The 10,191-nt window shown below is 43.2% G+C and overlaps 1 protein-coding gene across 1 annotated transcript in view; it reads left to right on the plus strand.

The window, feature by feature from the left end:
• Positions 1-1,987: 1,987 nt before the first annotated feature.
• Positions 1,988-10,191, plus strand: part of Tmem182 (transmembrane protein 182) — a 49,796-nt gene continuing 41,592 nt past the window's right edge. Inside the window, exons 1-3 of the mRNA XM_021175170.2 lie at positions 1,988-2,270; positions 2,483-2,582; positions 3,997-4,095. Coding sequence (XP_021030829.1) covers positions 2,139-2,270; positions 2,483-2,582; positions 3,997-4,095 — 331 coding nt within the window. The 5' untranslated portion in view covers positions 1,988-2,138. The remainder of the gene's footprint in view (positions 2,271-2,482; positions 2,583-3,996; positions 4,096-10,191) is intronic.

Here is a 10,191-nt window from a genome sequence, read left to right on the forward strand (position 1 = left end):
GCATACAGTCACGGCAAGACCTTAACGTAGTGCCCACCTCTTCCATTTGTATTTTGCTGGCTTTTTTCCTGCATGTTCTTTTCTTTAAACGAAGCGCTGGTGACAAAGGGCTTCTGGTCTTCCTCTACAAGGTAACTCCCATCAAGCAGTAGTCTTAACTTTCAGACTCCTGTGCCTGTTCCCCGACCACCACGGGGAGCAGTGAAGGACTACCCACAAGAGCCTTTAACTCTGACAGTAGTGTACCCTGGCTTATCTTGCCAGGCCAGTTATTACTGTATTTCTCAGGTCATGTTTGGTGTTGTAAATCAGGCCGAGAGCCCATTGTCAGGAATCTCATAGGCTCTAGAGTGAACATTCTACTGTTACTAAATGCATCAAACCACCCTCTTAACTCTTATCTCCATTCCAATAGATTAGCGCAGCACTCAAGCCATATCAGAGAAACGTCTTTATGCAGTGGGTGGCAAGTAATACAGAGAGACCCACAACCCCAGTGAAAGTGCTGAGCATAAAGGGCACCAGAGTGCTCAGCCCTAAATGGGATGTCTACATCACAAACCCCTCCCCCCAAAATGCAGGGATCATTGAGGACAGACTAGAAGGAAGACCCTAAGAGCCAGAAGTGGCGAGTGACAGCCGAGAAACAATGTTTTCCTCACACACTAGGGCAGTTGCACACAGAACTTCGGGTTGTTGTGACAGCTCGCATAAGCCTTCAACAAGCTCATGCCAGGACAGTTCTGCTCCTGTTCACGGGAGGATGCCGGAGATCAGATGGTCCCACCTGGGTAATGGAGCATACTGACAGATAAGGCAACAACCGCAGCATCCTAGGTCACGTATGCTTTACCATGCCTCATTCCAACCGGGTGTTTGGGAAGAAACAAACATCTGAAGCTGTGACCATCGAAGGATGCTTAAAGGAGCAGGTAATTGGTTTAGAACAACTAAGACTATATTTGGGATTTGTGTGTGTGTGTGTATGCCCATAAATTCCATCATCAGGATTTGTAATCAGAAGGGGTAGGAAGGTGGCAGTGCACGGAAGCCTCCTTATGTGATTGGAGGAACTGTTGTGTTCTTACTGAGAAACAACGAAGACAAGAGCCAAATGGACACAGTCTAAATGATAAAGAGCACACAAATACATCTTTAAAGCACACTGGCATATTTAGATATGTAAACAGACAAATGAACTTCAAAGAGACAAGGACAGAAGTAAGCATACAGTTGTTTCTGTTGCGTCGTCTGCATGGATAGCGGGCATGGTCTATGTTTCAGGAAAATCAGATGCTAAAGGTGAAGAAAAAAAGAAAGAAATCCAGAAAACAATATATCAGAAATGTAAATTCAGCTGTGGGATAGTTATTTAGAACAAACTGGTTTGTGAGCCACCAGAAAACAGACTTTTATGTCCCTATTGGCGGCTAAATAACATTAATTTTTGTTCTTTCAGGAATTGTATTGCCATGGCTATAAGTGATCTTAGACCTCATTTGATTTTGGATATCAAGTGATTTTTACATATCATTTGAATGTATGAGTTATACACCTAGGCCAAGCCTAGATTTCCTCTTCCCCTGAATGTCCACAAGTAATTAAAAGGCAGATTACAAATTCTATTGTTTTGGAAAGCTCTCTTGGCTCTGGGTAGTGGCAATTTACATTTTCCAGAGCCTCAAAAATTTCTCCTGGCTGTCATGCTCATTTTAGCTAAGAGGGACCTGTCCAGACGCTCAAGCAGGAGGGCAGAACAGAGCCCACTATTTTCTTGCAGTTCCCTCTCCTCTTGTATGGATTACCCAACAGCAACAACGATAATCCGAGCCTGCTCCTGCCTGGTTCATCTCTTTATAGTCAGGGGAAGGTCAGCTATTTTTTGATCCCCATGGGAGCAAGCAAGCTCCTCAATCAGTAACTTAAAATAGCCTGCCATTCTCAGCTGCTGGGTTGGAGCCCCTCCAGGGAGAGCAAAGGGACAGGGTGGAAATGAGAAGCCACCACAGCTCCAGCGAGGACCTGCTCCCCAGACCTAGCCGAGTGGAGAGTGGCTTTCTTTCTTCACTTGTTGTTATTGAGCAGTTGACTCTTTACAGCTTGCTTCTTCATTTGGAAGGCAACCAGTCGATTGGAAAATGAGACTAAATGTTGCCGTTTTCTTTGGGGCTCTCTTCGGAGCTTTGGGGGTTTTGTTGTTTTTGGTAGCCTTTGGATCGGATTATTGGCTTCTCGCGACTGAAGTGGGCAGGTGTTCAGGTGAACAGAAAGTGCGTTTCTTCTTCAAAATACCGATCGATGTACTTAGTCTCAACAAGGGCAGCCTGGTGCATTGTCTTGAAGAATAGCAGTGGGGCGTCTATGTCTTCCAGGAGAGCTTTCATGGGGAGCTAGTGGCCATCACTGGGGACCACAGGAAGTAAGGTGTAGCAGGATTGATAACACTCTCGGGGAATGACAGCGGGTCATTTCTTCTGTGCAGATAGAGAACATCACTTTTCACCATGAAGGCTTTTTCTGGAGGTGCTGGTTCAGTGGCGTTGTGGAGGAGAACAACTCCAACATCTGGAAGTTCTGGTACAGTAAGTGCAGTTGGCCTTGTTCCTCTCCCTTTGTCTGAGGCAAAAACAAACAGGTTCAAGTGGATCATATTGCTAATGGTGCAGTGTCTAGCGTTGGTTCCATGGCATGGAAAGGGTCATGAACAGATTCCTTCTTTACAGGAGAAGTGTCTGTAGGGATAATTTCTAGCCTCAGATAAAAGTAGGGCTCTGGATATTTATAATAAAACTTGAGTACCTGCTGTTTTTCTACCCATATTTAAAATATACAGCCTCTAATTTAAAAAAGCAGATTTTTGTCTATGGTAGTCTCTTTTCAAGTGTCTATTCTTGGTATGTTTCAAATAAGTGATTTGGAACTTCATTTGGCTATGAACTGAAATTTCAAATACAAAAGCCCAGAAATAGAGGTATTATTTTATATTCATAGCTTAAGAGTTTTTCTTTTAATCTTTTTTTTTTTATTTTTTGTAATGAAACTTAATTACCAGTGGTAACAGATGAAAGCCGCCTTAGTTGGGCTTCACCCAAGTTTGTAGGCTGTATCAAGAAGCGTCTTCCGTTTGATGTTTGTTTTCCTATAGGGAAATGCAAAGTTCTGTTTTTGAAGTTCAGAAACCTGAAGATTTGGATGAAATTCTTGAACTGCACTTCTTCTGCCTTGTTTATCTTTGAAAAAAGAGTTCACTGAAAATAGCTAGTAGTCATTTTATTATCTTCAACAATAAACAAACTAGCTATTAGCCTAGTAACTAGTTCAGATTATAGTCTCATTTTCAAATTCTCCTGTCCCCCTTGCTCTTTCTCTTTCACTGTAACTTGTCACCAGACTGCATAAATCTCTAGTGACCTGTCATGCTTCTTACAGATTCTGTCATCTTAACCGCAGTCAGAAGGCAGACTTAGATTTTGAAACCTAGTGCACATGGAACACATTTTAAGTTTCCCATAAAAGTTACTCCTCTGGTTTCCTCCAACACTGGAATTCTGTTTGGCTTCTCACTTTTTAGTGTTCCCTCATTTGTGTCTTCTCCCGTGACGTTCAGATGAATGAAGAGGAAGTGTTCTGTTAGTCTGAGCTAGTCAAGGTCAAACCCAACTCTACTAGATTTCTAAAATGAATATTTGGAATATCTCCTGTGCCAGGCATCCTGTTGGTAGGGAGATGATGTAAAGATAGGTGTAGCATTGAATCCTTGCTCTCCAGCCCTGTGGGAATGTGTGTTTCTCCCACCGAATTTCAGTTGAGAAAAACCCTCATTTTGATTTCCCGGTGTTTTCAGCAGAGATGTCCTCCTCGGGCAGGGTTCCGAGCATGTCAATTTGCCCATTGTTTTGTTTTGCTGTCTCCCTGGTTCTTGGGTCCCCTTCCGTTAGGTATGCGTCACCTCTGAGCCTTCAGTAATGGACACTGTTACTTTGCTCTTCTTCCTAGCCAATCAGCCACCATCCAAGAACTGCACACACGCTTACCTGTCCCCGTACCCCTTCATGAGGGGAGAGCACAACTCCACCTCCTACGACTCCGCAATTAGTAAGTATTCCTGACCTCCAGGTGCCTCCTGGGACCAGCTAGCTGAAAAGTTTTGACAATTAAAGATAATTTAACATCTGCAATTATAATGCTTCATCTGATATTAACCCGCTAAATGTAAAGCATTAATATTTTAACACATCATTTATAAGTTTAATTAGAATTCATCTTGATCGAAAGTCGGAGCTATTGTGGTTCACTCTTGATGCAAATAATTTAAAAATGTAGTTTTGAAATGGAAGATAGTGGTGTTTATCAGGAAGAGCTGCTTGCTTCCTGCTTATAGCTAAAGTACTGTAGTCTGCATCCTGCTTAATTTGTTCCTGTAATTGTTACCCATGAAATGTGATTATACTACCCTGTTCAGAAAAAGTGACTTAACCCTGTTTACTATATGGACTATCATTAGCATTGACTAGAAATAATTGAATTGACTAGCACATTTTTTGGTTAGCTAAATGAAGGATTGATACAAACTATTATTACTTTACAGAGAGTCAAATGTATTATTCTGAAAAAAAATTCCCAATTTGTATAATGGTTTGATTAAAATTGTACTAGCCAAAGTTCTAGAGACTTGAACCAACTGAATATATATCTTTTCCTTGCTATGCTGTACCATTTATGGAATAATAATAATAATAGTAAGAAGTGTAGGCAAGGTTGGTAGAGGCATGTTGCTTTTCTGAGTTTTCATAGCTCACAACTAGATGAAACCGTAGGTGTGGAAGTTGGGGCTGAAAGAGGAGAGATATATAGAAAGTATCTATCATCCACATATCTATGACTATCACTGTCTGCCTTTCTGTCTGTCTGTCTATCCATTGACTTTAAGGATTTGACTCAGGTAATTGTGGACCTGGGATGTCTGAAGTCTGTTGAGGAAGCTGGCAGGGTGGGCTCTCTTATCAAACCTTTAGTTTGTGTGGCAAAAGCCTTTCTTCCCCAGGAGACCTGTCTTTGCTCTTAAGGCCTTCAAGTTATTGAACGAGGCCCACGCACTTATGGAGAGTGATCTGCTATACTCAAACCAAAGTCAGTGGTAAGGAGATCTCAAAAATGAATCTCTCACGGGAACTTCCAACCTTCCATGTGACCTAGACACCATAGTCTGACACATAGCACTAACCATCTCAAAACTTAAGAGCTCTCCATGTAACTCATAGCTCAGCTATCTTTCTTTTTTCTGTCAAAAAAGACGTACATTATGTTTTTGTGTTTATGAACGGCAATAACATCTGTCTTTGTGACGGTCCCTTGACATTCTATGGAATATGTATCTAGTCTGATGGGAAGAAAGATGAGGATGAGGTGCCCCAAGGCTGTGCTTGTCCAAAAGATGGTGTGGCCTTGGACAATGGCCACAGTGTGGTGTTCCTTCCCACTGAAAACTGGGAAGGCATCTCCTCTGTTTCTGCTTCACACTCCTGTGTCCTGCAGGGCATAGACACTCTCACTGATAGCAGAAGGCATAGGAGAGCCAGGTAAGAGCATAAAAAGTTATTTTTGTTACAGGAGAGTCACAAAGCTATTCCTTCGCCATGATTCTTAGTTTTATATAATGAATTAAGAGGTAATGTGGGGGGGGTGGACTCCTAGAACTCAGAGTCATTACCTTAATATCTAAGATCATCGTTATCACTCATACATGTGATTCTTCCGTGAGAGAGGAATCCTAGATGCCATCCATTCAAAAACCTTGTTCCTTCCGAGGATAGTGAAGAAGTCTGAAAATGAAGTGTCGTCCTCCGTGCATAGTAATTATGTCGGGCATGGAGAGTAAATGCATGTCGTGGAAATCCTGCTGCAATTATACTTACAATTATTATGCAGCACTGTGTGTAATGATTGTGCCAGTAATTTGGATCCAGTAACAAAATTGTATCCAATTAAAAAAAAATTACCAAACTCTTGTTTAGTGTTCATATGCAACTCCATATTCACTTCAAACAGTTTTATTGAAAACAGAGTAAAAAGGACAAAGTTGAACAAAGGTGTATTCTAGAACAGAATTAAGACGTGCATTTCATGTCATCTCATAATGATGAACAAGGCTGTCCTTTGTTTCCCGACCACCAGCCCACCTGACTTTTGTGTTTGTGTTTCCTCCTTGATGAGGCTCATAGTCCCCAGACCCCAAAGCTATTTTGTAGGCAGCTCTACGTAGCTTCGTAATTACCAAGTATTATAGCCATTCTCACTAAATTGGAGGTATTGTTTGTAAAATGTGAAATATCATGGCCTAGAAAATTGTTAATAAGGAGCTTGCACTCACCTGAGTTTTAGGATGACTGTTGGTCAGTATTGACTTCTGTGTGAAATCGTAGCAGCCCACTTTCACACAGCTGGTTATTGGCAGACCTCACACAAAAGACTCATGTCTCTGGCTTCTGTTTTACCATAACTTGCAACCTACACTGCTGAGTGCACTGTGAAGAGCAGTGAAGCTGAGTTTGGTCATACATGACTGTATTCAGGGGGCAGCTGGGGGGAACTCAGGGCTAGCCTGGACTACACAGACATTCTCCTTCTCAGAGACACAACAAGGAAGTCAAGAGAGCAGCGGTAAGTGTGTGTTTTCTACATTTTCATCACAGCGAATCCCACGTACACACTTGGTTCTAATTCGGTGTTTCCTTTATGTATGTTTAACTCTCAAAGAATCTGAAAAATCATCGCTCTCAAATTTATGCAAGAGAATGGGTGTCCATGCCTAGTGAAAGGTGGCTTAATTCTCAGTATCTGAAGTGAGCCCACTGGAGATCTGCATGCAGGGTTTAGATTTCTCTCCATGTTTCATGTTTACAGTCATTATAGTTCACTCGTTTGCATTGGAGGTGACAGACTGGACATAGGTTAGTTGTTAATTCTCAAGATCACTCAACTCTGATTGAATCGATATTCTCCTTTGTCCCCACTGTCTGCGGCATCCCTCCCCACCCCTAGGTGTTCTTATGCTTAAGATGATCACTTCCTTCAGCCTCTAGCCCCTCAGCCAGACTAGTCTTCTTTGATTTTGATTTTTATTCATATTGGTGGTTCTAGAAATCGGCGTGATGCTTCATAACAAGGGAATATGGTTCTGTGGAGAATGGCTTCATATCGAACTTCCTGTCAGACTCTGGGGACAGCTCAGCGGTAGAGCATTTGCCTAACATGTGCAACACCAACAGATCAATCCGATACTTTCAGTGATAAATCACTTTGATTAATTTTAAGTGAAAAAGAACCTTAAACGTCCAGGCTTGGTTTCCTGCTTTCTTGGTTGATGAGTGCTGGAGATGGGACTCAAGGCCTTGTGTATGTGAAGCTCCCTCCTCCTCCCTCTCCCTCCCTCCCTTCATCCTTCTCTTTTTTCCCTCCTTTCATCCCTTCCCTGTCCCCTCCCTCCCCCTCTTCTTTCCCCCTCCCCTCTTTCCCCTCTCTCTTCCTCCCTCCTCTTCTTCTTCCCTCTCCCTCTCTGTCCCCCCTTCTTCTTCCCCTTCCCTCCTCCTCTGACCCCTCCCTCTTCTTCTCCTTTTCCCCTCCCTCCCCTTCCCTCAAACTCTCCTCTCTCCCCCTCCTCTTCTCTCTCCCCTCTCCCTCCCCCTCCCTCTGCTTCCCCCTCCCTGCTTCCCACTCCCTCCCTCCTCTTCTCCCTTACCCTCCCTCTCCCTCCCCCTCCCTCTGTTTCCCCCTCCCTCCTCTTCTCCCTTCCCCACCCTCTCCTTCCCCCTCCCTCCAACTCCCTCCCATCTCTCCCCTTCGCCCTGCCCCTCCCTCCCCTTCTCTCTTGGCCCTCCCTTCTCCCTGTCTCCCCTTCTCCTTCCCATCCCTCCCATCCCTCCCTCTCTCCTTCCCCCATCCTTCTCCTTCTCTCCCCTTCTCCCTCTCTCCTTCCTTCCCTCTCTTTGTCTCTCCCTCCCTCCCTCCCTTTCTACCTTGGTAAGTTAAATATGCACATGGCTTGAACTTTGGATTCTACAATCTGTCCTCTCTGCCCAGGGCACGACTGTTCATCGCTCCCTAACCCTCTCTCATCTCAAGCACATCTATGCGCACAACGAGTAGGCCAGTTTTTTCCTCTTTTAACAACATCCTTAACTCTGTCCTTGAAAACACACATTTTCCTGTTTACTTGTGTACTTACTTCTTTTACATATTTCTATGAACTCTGTCCTAAGCTCTGTGGAATGAGGGAGGGTCTTGTCTGTTTGGCTCAGGACTATACAGTATCCATGCATCACTATTCCTTCATGCACATGAATGATGGGGTCTAAGCCTCTTTGGATCCTTGTGGGCTTTGCCTCTTTATTAAGTATTGCTTTTTTCCCCTTTATGCTTTTCAGTATCCAGCACTTTTAGCAGTGAGCCATCCTCTGCCCCATCTTCAGGGTTTATATATTGGATATTTTTTGTCTCCTCTGCCCTCATGTAAATATAATCATAAGTGTTTGCTGGGAAACCAGCAGCAGAAAGACAGGAGGGATCCACTCTAAAGCCATGCTGTAGAATGCAAGAGCCAGAGAACAAAGAAGATGGGGGTTGCTGCCATGATGACTCTGTGGGAACCATGATGATGCTGTGTAGGAGCCGTGATGATGCTGTGTGGGAGCTGTGGTGATGCTGTGTGGGAGCCGTGATGATGCTGTGTGGAAGCTGTGGTGATGCTGTGTGGGAGCTGTGACGATGCTGTATGGGAGCTATGATGATGCTCTGTGGGAGCCGTGATGATGCTGTGTGGGAGCCGTGATGATGCTGTGTGGGAGCTATGATGATGCTGTGTGGGAGCCGTGATGATGCTGTGTGGGAGCTGTGATGATGCTGTGTGGGAGCTGTGACGATGCTGTATGGGAGCTGTGATGATGCTATGTGGGAGCCATGATGATGCTGTGTGGGAGCTGTGATGATGCTATGTGGGAGCTGTGATGATGCTGTGTGGGAGGACATTCATCTGTTTTATTAACATCAGCCAACTGTGGGTTCCTGTTAATCCTTATTCATGAAGCTGTTGCATGTTCCAAAGTTGAGGACATAGAACTTTGGGTTTTTCTAGCCACTCTACCAGATGAGGAGAAGAGAAGAGAAGAAGGAAGGAAGTGAGAACTTGAGAGAGACAAGTGAAGGAATCCACCCCAGGGGCTGGCATCCTGCTAAAATGTCACCAAGGCAGAGTAAGCATGCAAGAGAACACTGAGAAGGAGTAACAAACATGACTAAGTTGTAGACCTCAGTCACCAAATGAAGGAAAGCTGGAGGACTCTAGGGTGACACGAGCAGAAGGTGGGATCCAGTTTGAACAACACACTCAGAAATGCACTGTGTGCTTGCCTCCTGCCAGTATGCCTTTTGAGCATTATTTTTTTTTTCTTTCTAGTCCTTTTTACATGCCTATATGCTACGTAGTTTTATGCATTGCATCTACTAGGATGTAAAAGTTCCCCCTGTTTTATGATAATTTACATTCCTCCAGCTTTTTTCTAATGATTTCTCAAAATTTTTAACATTTGCCATTGCCTGTTGATGAACATCTTTATATATGTTTTTATAATTTGATGAATTATTATTTTTATATATTACACTATGATAATATATGTATACTATATTATTATACTATATCATATTATATATAATATGTAATGATATTATATATAATGTGTATTTATATAGCTGATTATAACTATATATTACAATATATTTTAATGTTTATTTATTTATTTTAAATTTAATTTTATTAGATATTTTCTTTATTTACATTTCAAATGCTATCCCGAAAGTTCCCTATGTCTTCCCCTCGCCCTGCTCCCCTACCCACCCACTCCCACTTCTTGGCCCTGGCATTGCCCTTTACTGGGGCATATAAAGTTTGCAAGACCAAGGGGCCTCTCTAACCAATGATGGCCGACTAGATCATCTTCTGAGACATATGTAGCTAGAGACATGAGTTCTGGGGGTACTGGTTAGTTCATATTGTTGTTCCACCTATAGGGTTGCAAACCCCTTCAGCTCCTTGGGTTCTTTCTCTAGCTCCTCCATTGGGCCCTGTGTTCCATCCTATAGATGACTGTGAGCATCCACTTCTGTTTTTGCCAGGCACTGGCATAGCCTCACAAGAGA

This window comes from Mus caroli, chromosome 1 (genome assembly GCF_900094665.2).
Source record: "Mus caroli chromosome 1, CAROLI_EIJ_v1.1, whole genome shotgun sequence".
In the NCBI taxonomy this organism is placed as follows: Eukaryota; Metazoa; Chordata; class Mammalia; order Rodentia; family Muridae; genus Mus; species Mus caroli.